Consider the following 19,184-nt stretch of genomic DNA (forward strand, 5'->3'; position numbering starts at 1 on the left):
GCTAAAGCAAATATTATTTCTCCCTCTCTCTCTGTCTCTCTGTGTATGCTGGTTTGCCCTGAGAACTTTTTTCGGCTTGCGAACATACGGTTTGGAAGCAAACGCCATGTACTTCCGAGGAGCTGAACACAATTTTGTGTGCGTTTTGTTTGTTTATACTTAAAGCGTTATTTCAATAAACATATCCAAAGGCAAAGGGCAAATTTTTGATATTGAAATTTTTGATACATTCTCAATAATGTGAACTTGAGCATTACATTCTAAGTCCAATTTACAAAATTATCCCGTTAATGCTTTATAATAAGGTCAATGTTTCACCATACAGTTTATTTAAATTATTAATTTGATATAAATTGGTTTCCGTCGCAATTCGCGCCCAATTTTAGTTTGAAATTCGAGTTACATAACATTCAGCAATATGTACGGCTCCCATAACAGTCTGGCAGCATTGCAACAGATCGTGCTGACGTCACACTTGCTCAACTTTCCAGTGCTGAGCAAGGCAACATATTTTTTGGTATTTTGACAGCACTGACGAACGCTGATCGTTCTCAGTGTGACCAAGTGCTATGCGCTAGTGGTGTTTTTTTAGTATGAGAGTGGGAACCGCAGTAGCAGTCAAAAAGTGATTCACGCTCGCGAACGCTAAAAGCAGTTTTAACAAATAGAAAATTATTTTGCATTGCCGCCAGACATACATACCATTAGAGAATTTAAATAATTTAATAAGGCCGCCGCCGCGAGTTTTTTGGAAAGTGCAAAATCTACGGCCCGCTACGTCTGCGTCGGCTCAAACTTTGACTGCGCGTGTGCATGCGTGTGTATGTGTTTGTGTGAAAGGAGGAGGAGAAGCAACACACAAAAAAGTGTACAGACGACGCGCAGACGCAACGATCTGCAGTGGCTAATTAAAAGTACCGAATAAACGGGAGTGAAAATTAATTAATTACAGGCGCAAATTTCGCCAAAAAGCTGATCACGAGTTGGTTAACAAGCAGCAAACAGCGATAATAACAAAATGGGTTGTGCCGTGAGTACAGCACGAGATAAAGAAGCCATCGAACGTTCCAAAAACATCGACCGGGCGCTCAGAGCCGAAGGAGAACGCGCCGCCTCTGAGGTTAAGCTGCTGCTCTTAGGTGCGTCTCTCACAACTTTCCAATACATAAATACGTACTAATTAAGACCTTAAGTTTTTGCCTAAAAGTGCGACGCCATGCACAAATATTTGTGAACTATTTCTCAGTGGGGTGGGTTTTTTTCACAACTGGAAGCAAACGAAAACCGTTGTAATGCGGAATTTTATGCTCTCGAACTTTTTGTCTCTCAAATATTGTTCGTGCGCAACTCGATACCCGTTCGATTCATCTTTGGCTGTGGTCGGGCATTATGCAATGCACATGTCAATAATTCAATTGCGATAAGAAATTGAAAGTAAATTAAAACCAAATGTGTGCTGCGGCGACTGTGGTTCCAACAAGTGGGGCGCCTTCGCCTTCCATCGTCTTGCAATGGAAACATGTTTGTGATGCGGTTCTTCTCACATATACAAAAGAAGCATACATAAGAAAACGTGTATGTATGTGTACGTGTATGTTTGTATGTGTGTTTGTGATGAGTGGCACTTGTTGTTGGTGAGAAATGTGCATTGAGGCGTTGCGACGCCATCGCTTCAACTTTGACCTCTGCATCGTGCGCTTGCGTAGTGAAATTGGATGCCGCATCGCGTTTTTGGCCTTCTGCAATTAAATTTCTATACAAACAGCAAGTCGAGAAATTATCTTGAGCGCGCGTTTTCATTCAGTCAATGTTGCAAACAATGGAATGGGTTTTCCAGCTTTCCAACCAACAGCCACAGCTAACACAACTCAATACAGCTGCACTTGAGAGCTTTTGCTAATGAAGCGGCGCCCCGCTCATTCGTTCGACGATGACTCAAAAGGGGCTGTCGATTGACGGATGCGGGGATGCGCTGGGCGAGTCGGCATGCCAGTTAAATGATACACGAGATGAATACACAGCACTGGTCAACAAAAATCTGCTTTAACTACTGCTAGAAGTTTATAGTAAAATGTGGTTTTGCGAAAAGAATTTCGGCGTAAAACGATATGACATGAATTTAAATTACTTATTATCTTGTACAGTCAATTCAGCTGCTTTATCTGCTGAAGGAGAGCTGTGTTACAATTGCAGCTGTTCGTTGCGCCACACAGGAAAAGTGACAAGCGCAACAACTATGTATGTTAGTGTAGCTTATGGCAAATACAGGCAATGAGAAAAACACCTTGCACCAGTTGCTAACATTTGCGCTCGTATTTATTTTATTGTTCATACATATGTTATAGTACAGGTTGTTGTTGTTTTGCTTATGTTTTCATTTGTATAGCACTATCTCGGCCTATGCGCTGGCTGCTGCGCCTGCGCACGTTCATTATTTCAACCGCATTCATCAAGAGCGCTCTCTCTCTTTCTCTCTCGCTCGCTCTATCGCGCAGGCCTAATTGGCCGGGGCAGCTGTTGTAGTAGTTGTTGTTGCTTGTACACTGACATTTAAAGTGGGGTGAACGATATTAGCGCAAATAAATGGCCCCACATCCAATGCAGCTGTGTGCGCGCGTGTGTTTGGCTTATGCTTCGCTCCGCTTTATTCGTGTAGATTTAATAAAATTTTTTGCTATTGTTGCAGCCGCTGTCTGACCATTGCACCCTACTTTGTATCTGCGAACAGCCTCTCCAGTTGAATTATGGCACTTAATTTAATGTCGGTTTCACTCTCTGCCTCTGTTCCCCTCTTCCTGTCCCTCGCACCCACTCTGCCACCCTTTGAAACGCTGTTCAATTTGGAAAGTGCAATTTGGAGCTTTCTTTGGTATTTTCCATTTCAAATACTTTAGCACAGACATATCTCGGTTTATTTAATGTTGATTAGTCTCACATTTCCCATATCAGACATATGCATACAAGTAAAAAAAATAAAAAAGAAATAAACAAGCATATAATACGTTCCATTAGCATGCCGACCGACACATAAACAATATTCGACACTGACAGCAAGCGGAGAGCCCTCGGAAACTCGACACAAACTGTCAACACAAATAGCTTAATCAACAATTTTTAAGTATTTTATAAACACACACGCACAAATACTGACGTATGCATTCGTATAATTATTCACATATATAATGTACTTAATGTGCTGTTCTTATCGCCATAAATTGTTCGGTGTCTTATCAAAATTATCAATAAATGACCTTTCCGTCAGCTTTGAAACAGTCATTTTGAGCTAAATTAATGGACGAACATTGATTGCCTAAACGGTATTTATACATGTGATTGGATGAAATTTACCCAGAAGTAAATCATAGTGTGGTGCATTTCCTATGGACAATTTCAGCGACGATTAAGTGCCGACTTCCATTTGTTTACTTCCAGCTCTGCTCGCTCGCACGTCTGATTAACACATTTCTTTTCTCACTTTACTTATCGGAAAGTTCAGTCGCCAGCCGCTTGGAGGCGCCAATATAACTCGATAACGATTAGTCATGCAGTCAGAGCAAATGAAAAAAGCTATGGAATGATTGTTGTGAATTTTTCCTGTCCAAATGTGTGTGAGTCTGTGTGTGTGCCTGTATGTGTTTGCCTTTAGTCACCGTCAATGCAATTATTTACATGTATATGTATCTAATTGCACAGGAACCGCAATCAGGAATAGCGTTGAGTTGTATGGCACGCCCCCAAAAGGAGTTTCCCTACATAAATACATATGCATATGTGCGTGTGCTAATGAAGTTAATTTGAATACCGCTGTTTATCATGATGAGCGATGCCGATGATGATGATGAAGTGTTTTGAGTGGCGTTCTCTTGTCCTCTTTGTACCTCACCACATCTCACCGTTTTACGCTCTTTTCTTGCTGTCTTCTTTCCTCGCTTTGGGTGCTTATTATGGCACGTCTAACGGTGCATTGATAAATGAATACACGATTTATCATAGTGTGTGTGCATTTCTTCATGTTATTGTTGTTATTATTAAATTGACCTTTTTTCGCCATTGTTGCGAACTGCCTCTATCCCCCTCTCTCGCTCATTTGCTTTGTTTTATTATTCGGTGGCAAGCTACGAAGCTTGAATATTTGTTAATCAACCATTAAAGCCGAGTTGACCGTCTTTTAAGCCATTACTTATTATAACGACATAATTTTCATTGCCTAAATTAGTACGCATTGTTAGCTATGATTTTAACAATCATATATATATATATATATATATATATATATATATATATATATATATATATATATATATATATATATATATATATATATATAGATATACGTACTTAAGCATATATAGCATATACTATGCATATGCGATCGGGTGGTACTTCAAGCTTTGCTGCAAAAGTGAAAGTACCAAAGTAGAGCTCTCGCAATTACCTAATCAAGTTGACTACCTTCCCGCCTCTCCTCTAAAGCTTTTGCTGTCTGGGAATAGACCCAACCACAACACAAACCTATGCAGCAACAATAAAAGCCATCGAATGTTGCAAAAAAAAAAAATTAAACATAAAAAACAAAAAATAATAATGTTGGCTTAATGCGCCTTTGTTGCAATCGTGGACAACGTATATCGCTTTTTGACGTTAAATATACTAAGACCGGTAGCTAGCAAAAATCATGTCTGCGATAAAAAAAAACATTAATTTTTTTAGGTTTTTTTTAGTTGCAGTTGGGGGAAACTAGAAAACACGTAACATCAGTTATTCTTATCTATTGGACTGGCCAAAATAAACTTTTTCAATATGCTTTTTGTTTACTTTGTGCATTTGTGTGCCTTGCTTAACTCATATATATTTTGCAATTTAATAAAACTTTGGCGTTTATTTTTGTTTACAAGGTAGGTTTAAACTTCGTTTGAATTTTGATAAGTCGAAGTTCAATGAACCGCAACGGCCTGACCTGTGGGAAAATAAACAACAAACAAAAATTATATGTGATATATAAAAAGCAAGGCAAACCAATAAACCTGCCTCAGACACCTCTGCTTGGCCATCCAATTATTCGTATGTTTATAAACAGTAAACTAGTTATATTATGTACGATATATTGCCTATGCCAGCTGAGCAGCTTAATTACTGCCGATATTACATGACCAACATGACCAACGCAATTGAGCACGTTCGGCACAGCACAGCAAGGCATGGCGCGGCAGCTAGCTTTTTGGCCTCTTGAACCCAAAGACAATTGAACAAATTGTGGCATCCATTCATTCATGAATTGCCGCCTGCTCGCTGCCCCCTCGTGTGCACATATTGTTAGCTTCATTCATTCATTCATTGGCGCTTTTTACGCATGACACATACAAGAGGAGCAGCTCCAATTGTTTGCTGATTGGCAGGTCACGCCCATTGGTTGAGCCAACATCCGTTCCACAATTTCCACATTTGTAATTCTGGTTTATTTACAGGCGCCGGCGAATCCGGCAAATCGACAATAGTCAAACAGATGAAGATCATCCACGAGACGGGCTACTCGCAGGAGGAGTGCGAGGAGTATCGACGCGTCGTATACAGCAACACGGTACAGAGTTTGATGGTCATAATACGGGCGATGGGCCGGCTAAAGATCGAGTTTGCGGATCCTGGAAAAACAGACATTGCGCGCCAGTTCTTTACACACGCCTCGGCTGCAGACGAGGGCATCCTGCTACCGGAGATCGTGCTGCTGATGAAGAAGCTCTGGTCGGATGCTGGTGTGCAGCAATCGTTCTCACGCTCTCGCGAATACCAGCTCAACGACTCGGCTGGCTACTACCTGAACTCTCTGGACCGCATTGCGCAACCCAACTACATACCCACACAGCAAGATGTGCTGCGAACACGTGTGAAGACCACAGGAATCATTGAGACGCATTTTAGTTGCAAACAGTTGCACTTTAAGTAAGACAAAACGATTGCTTCGTATTTCTTGTAGATGTTTTAAGCTTCACATCATTTTTTGCAGACTATTCGATGTGGGTGGACAGCGTTCAGAGCGTAAGAAATGGATTCATTGCTTTGAGGGCGTGACAGCCATTATCTTTTGTGTCGCTCTCTCAGGTGAGACTTGGAAAGTTATTTATGATAAACAGAAAATGCTCATCCATATCACTTTCTTGCAGGCTACGATTTGGTTTTGGCTGAGGATGAGGAAATGAATCGTATGATTGAATCACTCAAGCTCTTCGATTCCATATGCAATTCCAAATGGTTTGTGGAAACATCCATTATATTATTCTTGAACAAAAAGGATTTGTTTGAGGAGAAAATTAAGCGATCTCCCCTAACGATATGCTTCCCTGAGTACTCTGGTAAGGCGAAAAACGAAATCCAACTGAAGTTAATTTATAGTAATATTTATATTCTATGTCTGTGACAGGTTCAAATACATTCGAGGAGGCCGCCAACTATATACGCATGAAATTTGAAAATCTCAACAAACGGAAAGACCAAAAAGAAATTTATACGCATCTTACCTGCGCCACAGATACAAACAACGTGAAATTTGTATTTGATGCAGTCACCGATGTCATCATCAAGAACAATCTGAAACAAATCGGTCTTTTCTAATGGATGAGAAAAAGAAAGTGAGAGCAGTTTATGCGATTAGAGTGCGTCTTAGTATTAAAGGAAAACGCGCAAACATTTCCATTATATTATAATTAATTAACTATAAACATAAAATCACATATTTGTAATCTGTATTTTACGTATATACTCATATGTATATGCTATAAAACACGAAAACGCTTTACAAGCTCTTGAGTTATACTTACATATATATTTAAAACCGATTTTTGTTGCCAGTAGTCGCGGAACAAATAACCAACTGCAATTAATTAAGTTAACAATTAAAAATGCTATAAGTGAACCAATTAAAATACGTATCTACTGTATGTATGTAATTTAACACATTGTAAAGTAGACGCCAGGAGCTTGGTAAAGATGGCTGTCCAGATATGTAGCCCACAAATGTGGTCAGCTAACTTTGCGCCTAGTTAAGATTAAAGTAATCAATGAATGTGACTAAATTGCATGGCGTAAAATGAGGGAAATTTCAACACTATTTTCCTTCATTTTTTACGCAATGCATTTTCGGCACGTTTTCCAATACTGTCATGAATTTGCCAAGAGCTTAGCGCACTAAAAAAACAAAAAAAAACAAATAATTAAATAACAAAGAGTGTGCGTGGGCCTAATTTTTGTAAGCCCTCTACATGTAACTAGAAATTTTACTAATATTCTTAGTAATAGCCTAAATAAAGACAAACCTAAAAAACACGTTTTTGATTGAAGTTAATTAAAGCTGACTAAGTCAGTGTGCTAGCGTCCTTTTAAAGCCAACTGTCACTAAAGATCGTTGTGCAACACTGTTCAACACTACTTTGGTAAATTTGTGCCTGCGTCAGAGAAGTGCCTTCTTTTCCTGTCAACTTTTGTGGAAGTAGGTTGAGTTAATTCTTTTTCACAAAATCTTACATTTGTAAAATATTCAGGTAGTTGAAGTAGCTCTGTTTAATATTGTGTAGGACATAAATAAATAAAATCAAAGCAGAGGTTCAGTTGTACAATATGTTACGCGCAGTTATTTCGATCAGCCAGCGTGGAAAGATTCCACTTACACTGCTCTCATCCCAAGGTTTTGGTAAGCTCGCTTTTTCTGTATCGCGTAATTTACTTGATACGATTTTATTTTAACACTTTCCAATCACAGCCCAAAACAAGATACGCATTTCCGGTTTCCAATATTACCGCCCTCTAGCACGCTTCTATGCTAGTGATGATTCCAAGATAAAAGGTACTATTCGCGGCGGCCCAACTGGAATTATTGGTAACGTGGATCAATCTGCCAGTTTGGGTAATGTTGGTGGCGGTGATGCAATTGCACATGCGCAGTCGGCTACTTTGGGTAGTGACCCCACACGCGACTATGGGAAGCCAGCTAGTAAGCGGTCCGCGGTCACTTCCCAAATGCATGTCACACACTTAGTTCCAGATAGTGGAAAGCATGGCAATAATGAAGCGAAGTCGTCCTCACCACCGCCGAAATCAGCATCGTCGTCGTCGTCGTATTCGGCAACGGGAGAAGAGTCGTCGCACAAAGTGGTCGGCCAGGGTAAGACAACTGGACAATCAGAGTCTGAACGAACTGAATCCGGATCTGGAACTGGATCTGGGTCCGGATCTGGAAATAAAATGGTCGACGATGCCATTAAAAATCTGCAAGATGCTGCCGCTAATTTGCCCAGCAAGGAACAAGTTGAGAAATTTATATTTCGAACGTTGGCATTCATTTATGATATTCTCTTTCTGACGGCAAACTGGACAATTCGTGTTGTCGACGAAAAGATAGTACAGAACAAAACGGTCAGATTCTACTGGAAGCGATTCCACGAAAAAATGGAGGAGGCCAAGAAGGATTAGGCACAGCAATCAAATTCAGATGAAAGTGACGCATGATATAATGCATATGTATATATATATAAACCTCTTGTTATATATATATATATATATCCACAGGATACGCAAAACATTAAACAAAGCTAATAAATCTCAAATTTCATGACATGTACAATGCCAACGTGTATTAATATATTTATTGCTTTTGCCTTTGCTTTCGGCTTGATCACATAATTGATTTTTGGTTACTTTGAATTCATGTGAAGCTCGCAAAGTTGGCATAACCGTCCAGTAATGTGGCCAAGTACTTAAGTATCTTGTTACGCGCCTGTTTCAGCTGTGGCGGATCACTGTTCGCCGGCTCGTACATGTTGGCGCAATGTGCGGTGCCTGCAAAAATGTTCAATTGATTATCAAATTACAACAGCTTGGACTTCGACTCTGTACCTTCAATATAGATTGCGGGCGTGTCTTTATTGGTGGAGACGTAGAGGCCAAGCGCATGCCATGGATCAATGGAGCCGTGCACGTAAAGCACCTGTGTTGTCGCTGGCTTAAGGGCGCCATAGTAATTGTTCGTCTGTGCCACAACCTGTTCCAGATATTTGCCGTTCATGCGATCCGAGAAAATGTCCATGCACTGGCGTATGAAAAAGTCAACGCCAAAGCGATCGCCAAATGTATCCGATTTGTTCTCAGAAGTCTGATAGAAGCCGAATTCAGTGCAGGTCTGGTATGTCCATTGACGCATGCCCTGAGCGGCCTCCGAATCCCACGACACGTTCTTCATATCAGCTATCATCTTGTCGTACTTGTAGTCGAGGCACTTGGTCTTTGACTCCTGCAGCAGCAGATCGTTCACAGCGGCCAAACGGGTAACAGGCGGTCCCATTGATGTATTGAGCATCACATCGCAGATCTGTAAGCAGGCGGAAGACATTAGATCTTCGAGATTGGCTTGGCAATCCGGGCACCTACCTCATCGATGGTTATCTTGGCATGCGGACTGTTGTCCTTGTTGTACTGTACTACACCAGCGAAATTGCCAGCAATATTTTCAAAAAGATTCGCAATGTCCAATGGATTCTCGATCGAATCTTTAAGGGGCGTGCACGTTCTAATAAAATACAGAAGGAGTTTTCAGTTATCTATAAACGTTTGAACAATTAAGAACATACTTGAATTTCTCGTCGAGATTGCGCTGGCCAATCATGTGCTTTAGCAGAATCTCCACTTGTGCAATCCCACGTGACACAGCCTCCACGCAATCAGGTTTGTAGCTGGCTAGCGATGCCTTCACCACTTCGAAGTATTGGGTGAAATCTACTTGAGCCAGCAGTGGACCACTGGAGCTAATGGCGCCATCAATCAAATGCGGATACTTCTCGCGTGCCCAAGCAGCCAGCGAACCGGGATAAGAGCCGCCGAAGGCAATCCATTTCTGTGTTGCGGCCATGTTGTATTTGACCTTCATGGCTGACACAAAGTTGGCCAAGTCGGCCAGCGCCTGCTCCGAGCTGAGATAAGCCAAATTGCTAGTAGATAGATCGCTGGTCGGATGGCTCTTGCCGTAGAAACGATGCTCCAGCTGAATGCACAGCGCACCAAAGTGTTCGGCATAGTGAACCCAGGCACCTTCGTGCATCCATTTCTTGGCGGCTTCCGCCTCGCCGCCAATCATCAGAAAGACTGGAGCTAGACTATCATTCCTGTAAAAGGCGTCGTTGACAAAGTAACGCTGCTGCCATGTGCGCGTGTCTTCTTTCTTAAGGTGATCCAAAGGCTGCTCGAACCACAAATCCTCCACATCTAGCGATCGCTGCAAGGTGACCATTATACTTGGTTCTCCCAAAAATCCGTTCACATGGCGGCCGTTTCGAAAGGCCAGGCTGCTGGACTGCGCAATTAAGCATACGAGCACCAGCAGAGGCAGACACAATCCCTTGGGATGAAGCATATTTCAGCTTTATCACAATCGTCCGGTCTTTGACTTTTGTTTTTTTTTTGCTGCTGTTGTTATTGTTTAGTTCAGGTCAAGTGAGCTGTCATTTGATTAGCACAACCGTTGTTTGCTCGACTAACTGTAAAAATGGCACAAGAATGCAACTTATATAGTTCTGCTTGCGTACGTGTGTGTGTGCTGTATATAGGCACACATCTGTACGTACCAATTCTTTATGCTTATGTTATATTTGCCGGCTGTTGTTGGGCGTTGCCACCTAGTTACAATCACTGCGTTCACTGTATATTTACGCAGTGCTGCAGTTCTCGCTGCTGCTGTCAGAGTCAACAGAAGATTGGCACGGCGGCTTTGCGTGAAAAAGAGCATGCTTGAAAAGTACGATGTTGCCACCTTGTTTAAAAACGGCTTCCAGGCAACGGTTGCTTAATTTTCAAACAAAAAATAAGCAGTTGCTGTTAGTATTGTCAGCAGCCGGTGTAGCGTCGCCAACAAGCCAGAACTTACAAAAGCATAACTTAAATATATATTTTGTGTATGATAATGGCGAACCCGGTAAAAGACTGTAAGCAGCTGCAGCCGCGAGCAATTTTCGGCATCAATGGCAAAGTGGAGAATGGAGTTCGTCAGCATCCCGTTACACAAGCTGCAATTTTTCCATTGGGCAACAAAATAGCCATTGCCGATTTTAACAAGAACACACAAGAGTTTGTTGCCGGTCACACAAACAGCATCTCCTGCCTGGATGTCAGCAAGAGCGGCAAGTACATCGCCTCTGGTCAGATCAACCATATGGGCTTTCGTGGCTACGTCATCGTATGGGATTATGAGTCACGCAAAGAGCTTGGACGACACGATCTGCACAAGGTGAAGGTGCAGGCCATTTGCTTTACGGCCGAGGAACGCTTTGTTATATCCATTGGAGGCAAGGACGACGGCTCCGTCATTGTGTTCGATGTGCAAACATTGTAAATACCACAGTTGCTATCAATCTATTCCGCTTCCTGCTCAAACGCTTCTCTTCTCCACTTGCAGCTCGCCCATTTGCCGACAGGCTGCCTCGCGTGCTATTTCAGGTAATGCACTAACCGTCCGTCCGATGCATAACAATCCTTTCTTCTTCCTCACTGCCGGTGATCGTCATCTGCGACTGTGGAGCATTGTGCGTGAGCAGAAAAAGCTTTATGTTCAAGACGTCCATTTGGCCAGCAAATCCCGCACGTTTTATTGTGCCCGAATAGATAAGAAAGACGAGTTCGCGTACCTGGGCACTGGCACAGGTGATATTATTAAGATCGTACTCAACTGCTGCGACAGGGACAATGTGACCCGGCCGGGTACATCAAGTGGCATTCTAGGTGCCTTTGGCACCCACAATCCACGCAAGCCCACGGGTCGCGATTGCAATCGCTATGTGAACGGCGTCCGCGCCCTTTATGTGCTGGAGGGTGGGCGTCTGCTAATTGGCGCTGGCAATGGTGATGTGGAGCTGGTCGAGGAGCGCACCGATGTGCCATTAGTAAACTTCCGAGATTATCCAGGACCCACCTGGCCCTACTTGCGCGTGGTAAGCCCTAAGTTGGAGCTTTCTGGAGTTCTGTTCTTTCTAAGCGTCTCTACTCTTTAAGGTTAAGAAAACTCGGGTCTCGGGTCGTGTCTCGTCCTTTGTGCGCAGCACGCCAGAGAAGTTCTATATCTGCACGGACACGAATGAGATTTACATGCTGAATATACAATCCTGGGTTTTGAAGCTGATGCGCACGTGTCATGCCAAGGCAGTCTACTTTATAACATTTCCCAAGTAGGTCCAGCCAAAGAGTTCCGGTCCCGTCTCTCTCCTTATTACCCACTATTGCAGAAACTATGCAGCTGTTTTTGCCACTGCGGGTCATGAGAGCATACGCATCTGGTCCTCAAATCGCAAGCAGGAGCTGCTGCGCATCATGGTGTATAATTTCAACTGTGCTGCTGTGCGCTTCTCTCAGGACGGAACCAGCATTGTGTCCGTATGGAACGACGGAATCATACGCGCCTTTACGCCCATTACTGGACGCCTTATCTATGCCATACCGAATGCTCATAATAAGGGTGAATTTTAATTCGTAATCTGTAATCCTTTTATCATCGATCTGGATGTTTCCCTAGGTTGCAGTGCCTTGGCCATTGCATCAACTGGCCGCTTTATTGTCACGGGCGGCATCGAGGGTCAGGTGCGCGTGTGGAAGATCGAGCCGTATCGCCAAAACTTAGTGGGCGTGCTGAAGGATCATTCGGGGCCTATTACCTCACTGGACATCAACTATCTGGATACGGAAGTAATTTCCGCTTGCACAGATGGCTCCTGCGTCATTTGGGACATCAGTCGGATGACCCGCAAGCAGGTGGTCACTGCCAACACGCAGTTCATGTCCGTCCTTTATTTTCCCACCGGAGTGCAAATACTCACCTGCGGCTCCGACGGCAGAATCATCTATTGGATGGTCTACAATGGCGCACTGATACGCGAGCTAACCGCCTCGAAGAAATCTTCTGTGAACTGTCTTTCCATGAATGCCACCGGGGACTATTTCGTTAGCGTTGGCAGTGATCTGCAAGTGAAGTTGTGGGACTATAATAGCGGCGATGTGGTGGGTGTTGGCTCGGAGCATGCTTCGTCCGTAATTAGTGCTGCATACAGTCCATGTGGGAAGAATTTCGTGACAGGCAGTACGGACGGGTCACTTATCATTTGGGATGTGCCCGAGGATTATTGGGGCATGCCCAATCCCCCGGACGGACCCAGCTACCAACTGCCCAAGGCGCAGGCCAAGGGCAAAGCCGTTGTTCAGTCACGTGTCGACTCCGGCACTCGCGTCAAACCAATTCCGGGCGAGAATATCAATGGACTGCTGAAAGCAACGCCCAAGGACGACCTCTGCTGTGTCGAATGTCCACCATGCGCAAAGAAGGATTCTAAGGCCGCTGACCCAATTGTCGAGTGCAAGATTGTGCCGGATGTGAGGAAATGTTAGATTTTCTATTTCCTCCTACATTTACATTTGCTTAAAAGAAATACAGAGAGCATTTAAGAAAGAATACGAAAACCCCTATTTTATCTTAATATATTTAGTATCATATTGCAGATTTTGTGATTTGTAATTTTTATAAAATTCGAAATGTTTTGGGAACATGCTCCTTTAAATATCACACACTGTTTCAGTCCTGGACACCAGCATCTGCGGCACCATTCCGATTGAAATTATAGTACATCTCTTTGACTTCTTTAGCGGCCTCTTTGTCTTCGGCCTCCTGTCGTTTGCGCTCCTTTTCACTAAAGGCGAGCTGTTGCTTGCGATCTTTCTCAGCTTCGGCCTCCAGACGCTTACGCTCCTTCTCCACTGCGGCGTCCTGACGCTTAGCTTCGGCCATTTGTCGCTTCAGCTCCTTGGCCTCCTCGGCCTGTTGTTTTTTCTCTTCTTGCATAGCCAGCTTCTCCTGTTTTTTGGCTTCCTTTTCAGCAGCGGCCTGTCGCTTCTTAGCTTCGGCTTCTCGGTTTTTATTATGTTTCTTCCACTTTTTATTCAAACTGTCGAATTCTTTTAACCGCTCTGCCTTTTCCTGCTCCGATTCGGGTTTCTTACCAAGAGCTTCTAAGTCGATCTCATCCTCATAACCATCCGGAGGCAGAGGATTCCAGTAACTATTGTGGAATTGACTCCTGATTCCGTCGCCAAAGTAGAATGGCTTTGTACGCAAGTACAAGTGAGACCATTGTTTAAATTCGGGCCGCTCGGCCTCGTGATGGGAGGAAAAGACAAAGGCCGTCAGTATGACTACTATCGGAAATGCACCCATCAAGGTGATCCTTTGCCATATTTTTGAGTGGCCGTCGCAAGGCTCTAGGTAATACAAGGGTTAATGGCTTTAATTAACGTTGAAATAATACTTTGTTGACGGCCTTACGTGGTTCGGGGCAAGGTTTGCACGGACATTTCGGGGGTGGAGAGACCGGACTACTCGCGCACACAGCTCCTCCCTTCTCTTTTTCCTTCTCTTTTTGTTGTGCCTTTTTTTCTGCCATTTCCTTTGCTTTTTCCTTTGCCTCCTCACGTCTGACGATCAGTTTTTCGCAAAGCTTCTGATCAGCATTTTTGTCTTCGTTCGGTGAGCCCAATTCCGACCTTTTTTTTGAGGTGCACTTGCTTCCACCAGAAATCTTAGTGTGGTCCTTCTCCTTGCTGTCTGCTTTATTGGCCTTGCCTTCAGCTACAACAATTAGAATTCGCAAACGTTTATTTCATAAATGAAAATATTTCCTTACCTTCTTTTTTACATTTTTTGCTGTCGTCTGGCTTTTTTGGTTCACTGGCCATACAACGAAAGTGCGCGATGTTCGGTGTTGGAACCCTTCGATGTGCCAAACTCGGCCATTTCGCAACTTTTAATAACTGAAGCATGGCTTTTAGAGCAAAAACAGCAACGATGAAATTTTGGGGAGACTAAATTTTTAAATAACCTACAGATTTACCGAGAAATAATTTGTAAATGTAGCCATTAAAAAGCCAAAGCCAACTGTCCAATTTTCCTTGTGATAATTAGTTTTAAAAAGCCAAAGCCAACTGTCCAATTTTCCTTGTGATAATTAGTTTTAAAAACAAGGCGCCAACAGTTGCTGTTAACGTAATCGTTATCGATTGTTCTTAGTCAACAACTGTGCTGTTAGCTGACCACTCTTAACATAATTACGTTAGTGTTTACAGTGGACTACTAAAACGAAAATTTAACAGCAAATGTTATATGTAGAGATTAAGATTTATTTAATACCACTGAAATAGGACAATGTGGGGTATACACAGTTAAACAATAATAATAAAAGCTAACATAAACTACGCTTTAACTCTTATATACGTTTGAAATCGATTAAGTGTGACCGAATCGAAAGGTCAGTATGCGAAACCTTTGCTTTTTATTGCCTTATACAATTGTATACTTACTAACAGAAGTGCATTTATATTTAACAAAAAAAATCTAATTTATGAGAACTAATAGCTTAAAAGCTTTGCATTTGAAACCATTTGAAATTGACTTAAATGGAGTAAAGGGTGTCTAACAGCTCGCCAACACCGCTGAGCAGTTTGGCTTTTTTACAGTCTGATTGGACTTTTTGTTAACAGATGTTATTCAGACGCCGTCGAGGAAGCATTAAATATTTGCGTTCATATGTATTGTTGTTTTAAAAAGTTGTTGAGCGTAATTTGACGAGAGTATTCTGCACATCCGGGCGTTATTTTAAATTATTTGTGTGTGTGGGTGTTGTAAAATCGATTTGGATCAACAATGAAGGTCTGCTGCATTGGCGCTGGTTATGTCGGCGGCCCAACATGTGCGGTAATGGCACTGAAGTGTCCAGATATAACCATAACGCTGGTCGATAAAAGTGCCGAGAGAATCGCACAATGGAATTCGGAGAAATTGCCCATTTACGAGGTTAGTTTATGTTATTGCTGAACAGTTGATGATCATGTTACTCCGAGTTCAAATTAAGTTGCAAATCTACAGATGCACTAACGTATGCGCATTGTGTGTGTGTGTGTGTGCGTGAGTCTGTGTGTACGTGAACAAATTCAGTGATTGTGTGCGTGTTTGTGAGCTAGAGATCTATCACGCTCGTGCTGTACAAGAAATGAATAGTAAATTCTAGCAGATCTCCTAAACAAACAGCAGACACATCAATCAGTGCCACAGATACAAGTGCCCAGACGTCGATGAACTTCTCTTGCCCATGTTTCAAGTAGCTCAGCCGCCGTCTGACAAACAGTTAAAGACTGAAACCAGTTCCCCAACTGCTTGAACAGTGATTTGTATACAGCGCGCACCTTTCTAGCCCTCTCGATCTAAGGCAGTGCGTGTGACTGCGTGCCGCTCAACAATAGAGAGGGCACCTGATCATTGCGAAACACACAATTGGTGCGCGGCAAGGTCAATGGTCACTCTCCTCTGCCGCCCAGCAGAGAAGTGAACTTCACATGCTGACAGCGAGCATTCATTAGTCATTCATAAGGTGCACACACACGCAAATACGTGTGCTCACTTGCCAAATAATTACACTAGTGTACAAGATTTTGATATCGATTTGACCTACTCTGCCAAGTGGGAAGCCCTTTGCGGCAAAGCTGCCACAAGTCACACATGTTTCTCTTTCCTGCTTACTCCTATTTGTTGTCGCATTTCCGTTTTCGCTTTTAGTTTTTTATTTATTTTTTTTGTGTGATATTTTAGACCCGTTTCCGCCCGCGCCCTATTACTACCCCAATCCTTATCAGCCCGTTCACATTACGTCTTGTGAGCCAGATAAGCAGCAGAGTTCTGTTCCGTTATCAGTTCGTGCTGGATAATTAGCGAGTGCCATGAAAGCAAAAAAAATTAAATACACTTTTTCAACCATTACAAACGGGTTGTCCATTACCAGCGACTGTAGCATTAGAGTAAATATTATTTATTCCGTAGAGTATATCTGTCAATAGGCCAAGGCTCTACCTAAACATCTCTTATGTCTCTATAATTTGATGGCCACCTCAGCACGATTGCATCATCGCCATTGCATGTGCAATACTTTAGAAATATTCATAAATAATGAGAGAGGGAGAGAGGAGAGAGGAGAGAGACAGAGAGGGCGATAAAGAAGAATTGATATTGCTGACACTGACTGCATTGATAGTTTCTTGCACAGGTAGCTCTGTGCACATATTTGCCCAGGTGCCAACTCGATTGTTGCAATTCGTTAGAACGTGCAAATACGCTAATTGCATTTGCTGTTTGCCAGTTATCAGCGCAGATGGAGAACTTCAGTAATAATAAAAGACAAACTTGAAATTTGTTTACCAATTGCATGTGATGATCGATATGTCTAAGTGATAGCGGGAGCTTCATTAATAATAAAAGATAATACTTAAATTAGTTGAGCAATTGAATTGATTTGATTACAAATAGATTTTTGCGCTGATTCAGCATTTGCTGTTTCTTCTTCTTCCATATTATTTAGCGCCTGCTTCTTCTTGTTGAAAATTATCATGTAAAAGGTTCAATAAACCACAATTCTGATTAAAATGCAAACCTGATGGCCTCTGGAAAGTTACCAAATTGCTTAAAAGAAAAGCATAAGAATGTCTGAATCTATTTGTTCCATATATATATATATATATAAAATGTTTTGATATCTAAAAAAAGAATAACATTATTAGATAAGATTAGCTTGAAACGACAGAAGCCAATAATCTTATCGTTTAACCCATTCAGATGAATGATCGCTCGGTTTGTTGGGTTTGCCTAACGCCAACTCAGCAAATATTTCATGTATTTATAGTTTTTTGATACTAAATGCGTTTCTTTTGCACCGCAGCCCGGTCTCGATGAGGTGGTCAAGAAGTGTCGCAATGTGAACCTATTTTTCTCCACGGACATAACGACAGCCATAAAAGAAGCTGATCTGATTTTCATATCGGTGAACACGCCAACGAAGACCTGCGGCAGTGGCAAGGGTAAGTGCTGGGTTCCCTGCTGTTGGGTCTCTGATCTATAATTAGACTATATCAACTTTCAGGCCGAGCTGCGGATCTGAAGTATGTGGAGAGTGCAGCACGCATGATAGCCGAGATAGCGCAGTCCAACAAAATCGTTGTGGAGAAGAGCACGGTGCCAGTGCGTGCTGCGGAGAGCATTATGCATATATTGCGGGCAAACCAGAAGCCAGGCATTCACTATGATATACTCTCGAACCCGGAGTTCTTGGCCGAGGGCACCGCCATTAACGATTTGCTGAATGCGGATCGCGTTCTGATTGGCGGCGAGGAGACGGCCGAGGGTCATCAGGCGGTGGAGAAGCTGTCGTGGATCTATGAGCATTGGATACCAAAGAAGCATATACTGACCACCAATACGTGGAGCAGTGAGCTCTCCAAGTTGGCGGCCAATGCCTTCCTGGCGCAGCGCATCTCCAGCATCAATTCGCTGTCGGCTGTGTGCGAAGCAACCGGAGCGGATGTATCGGAAGTGGCACGTGCTGTGGGTCTGGACTCGCGCATTGGTTCCAAATTCCTGCAAGCCTCTGTTGGCTTTGGCGGCAGCTGTTTCCAGAAGGATATACTCAACCTGATCTATATATGCGAGAACCTCAACCTGCCAGAGGTGGCGGCCTATTGGCAACAGGTGATAGACATGAACGACTACCAGAAGCGCCGCTTCTCGCAGAAGATCATCGAGAGTTTGTTCAACACGGTGTCGGACAAGCGGATTGCAATCCTTGGCTTTGCCTTCAAGAAGAACACGGGCGATACGCGCGAAACGGCAGCGATTACCGTCTGCCAGACGCTGCTGGAGGAGGGCGCTAAGCTGGAAATTTACGATCCCAAGGTGGAGCCGGAGCAAATCATTGACGATCTAACGCATCCCAGCGTAACGGAATCTCCAGAGAACGTAAAGAAGGCGGTTCAAATACACAGCGATCCCTATAGCGCAGTGCGAGCCACGCACGCTCTGGTCCTGTGCACTGAATGGGACGAGTTTGTGGATCTGGACTACAAGCGCATCTATCAGTCGATGATGAAACCGGCATACATATTCGATGGACGCAAAATTCTAGATCACGAGCGTCTGCTGCAGATTGGCTTTCATGTGCAGACGATTGGAAAGAAATATCAGCGGGCCGGACTTCTCCGCTCGTGGGGCATTGTGCCGCAGCTGTAGAAAAGCGGGCGTGGCATCAAGACTTAAATCTGTCAACAATTTCCAGTATTTACGAAACTAACTGTAA

General features: G+C 43.1%; 6 protein-coding genes and 1 long non-coding RNA gene across 10 annotated transcripts; 4 read left to right on the forward strand and 3 right to left on the reverse strand.

Annotated features, from left to right (window-relative positions):
* The first annotated feature begins 554 nt into the window (after positions 1-554).
* On the forward strand, positions 555-7,314 carry LOC111601063 (G protein alpha i subunit). Of its 2 annotated transcripts, none has more exons than XM_023317484.2 (5): positions 555-1,139; positions 5,466-5,937; positions 6,002-6,096; positions 6,159-6,347; positions 6,416-7,314. In XM_023317484.2, exons 1-5 carry the CDS (start codon positions 1,019-1,021, stop codon positions 6,604-6,606), a joined length of 1,068 nt encoding a protein of 355 aa, XP_023173252.1. In that variant the 5' UTR covers positions 555-1,018; the 3' UTR covers positions 6,607-7,314. The 2 variants fall into 2 exon arrangements, with proteins under 2 accessions (XP_023173252.1, XP_023173253.1); XM_023317485.2 differs by lacking the exon at positions 555-1,139 and adding an exon at positions 3,229-3,317.
* On the reverse strand, positions 2,355-3,380 carry LOC115483477. The gene is made up of 2 exons (XR_003944365.1): positions 3,349-3,380; positions 2,355-3,283 (listed from the first exon to the last, which is right to left on the reverse strand). It is a non-coding gene; the product is annotated as an uncharacterized LOC115483477 (long non-coding RNA).
* Positions 7,315-7,451: 137 nt separating the features above from the next.
* On the forward strand, positions 7,452-8,611 carry LOC111601031. The gene is made up of 2 exons (XM_023317441.2): positions 7,452-7,681; positions 7,751-8,611. The coding sequence occupies exons 1-2, from the start codon at positions 7,609-7,611 to the stop codon at positions 8,458-8,460; spliced, it is 783 nt and encodes a 260-aa protein (XP_023173209.2). The 5' UTR covers positions 7,452-7,608; the 3' UTR covers positions 8,461-8,611.
* Positions 8,612-8,616: 5 nt separating this feature from the next.
* Positions 8,617-10,577, reverse strand: LOC111601029 (putative serine protease K12H4.7). Its single transcript, XM_023317438.2, has 4 exons — positions 9,615-10,577; positions 9,415-9,553; positions 8,884-9,355; positions 8,617-8,826 (listed from the first exon to the last, which is right to left on the reverse strand). Exons 1-4 carry the CDS (start codon positions 10,391-10,393, stop codon positions 8,693-8,695), a joined length of 1,524 nt encoding a protein of 507 aa, XP_023173206.2. The 5' UTR covers positions 10,394-10,577; the 3' UTR covers positions 8,617-8,692.
* Positions 10,578-10,844: 267 nt separating this feature from the next.
* On the forward strand, positions 10,845-13,477 carry LOC111601028 (cilia- and flagella-associated protein 52). The gene is made up of 5 exons (XM_023317437.2): positions 10,845-11,364; positions 11,432-11,963; positions 12,025-12,197; positions 12,255-12,484; positions 12,542-13,477. The coding sequence occupies exons 1-5, from the start codon at positions 10,934-10,936 to the stop codon at positions 13,405-13,407; spliced, it is 2,232 nt and encodes a 743-aa protein (XP_023173205.1). The 5' UTR covers positions 10,845-10,933; the 3' UTR covers positions 13,408-13,477.
* Positions 13,478-13,504: 27 nt separating this feature from the next.
* LOC111601030 (axoneme-associated protein mst101(2)) lies at positions 13,505-14,948 on the reverse strand. 3 transcript variants are annotated; one of them, XM_030225586.1, is made up of 3 exons: positions 14,709-14,948; positions 14,339-14,641; positions 13,505-14,274 (listed from the first exon to the last, which is right to left on the reverse strand). In XM_030225586.1, exons 1-3 carry the CDS (start codon positions 14,830-14,832, stop codon positions 13,592-13,594), a joined length of 1,110 nt encoding a protein of 369 aa, XP_030081446.1. In that variant the 5' UTR covers positions 14,833-14,948; the 3' UTR covers positions 13,505-13,591. The 3 variants fall into 3 exon arrangements, with proteins under 3 accessions (XP_030081446.1, XP_023173208.2, XP_023173207.2); XM_023317440.2 differs by having other exon boundaries at positions 14,339-14,635; positions 14,697-14,948; XM_023317439.2 differs by having other exon boundaries at positions 14,697-14,948.
* A 602-nt stretch (positions 14,949-15,550) lies between these two features.
* Positions 15,551-19,137, forward strand: LOC111601099 (UDP-glucose 6-dehydrogenase). Its single transcript, XM_023317538.2, has 3 exons — positions 15,551-15,862; positions 17,775-17,913; positions 17,976-19,137. The coding sequence occupies exons 1-3, from the start codon at positions 15,713-15,715 to the stop codon at positions 19,115-19,117; spliced, it is 1,431 nt and encodes a 476-aa protein (XP_023173306.1). The 5' UTR covers positions 15,551-15,712; the 3' UTR covers positions 19,118-19,137.
* Positions 19,138-19,184: the final 47 nt, after the last annotated feature.

The sequence above is a fragment of the Drosophila hydei genome, unplaced genomic scaffold (assembly GCF_003285905.1).
Source record: "Drosophila hydei strain 15085-1641.00,03,60 unplaced genomic scaffold, DhydRS2 tig00008135-arrow-pilon, whole genome shotgun sequence".
NCBI classification, from domain to species: domain Eukaryota; kingdom Metazoa; phylum Arthropoda; class Insecta; order Diptera; family Drosophilidae; genus Drosophila; species Drosophila hydei.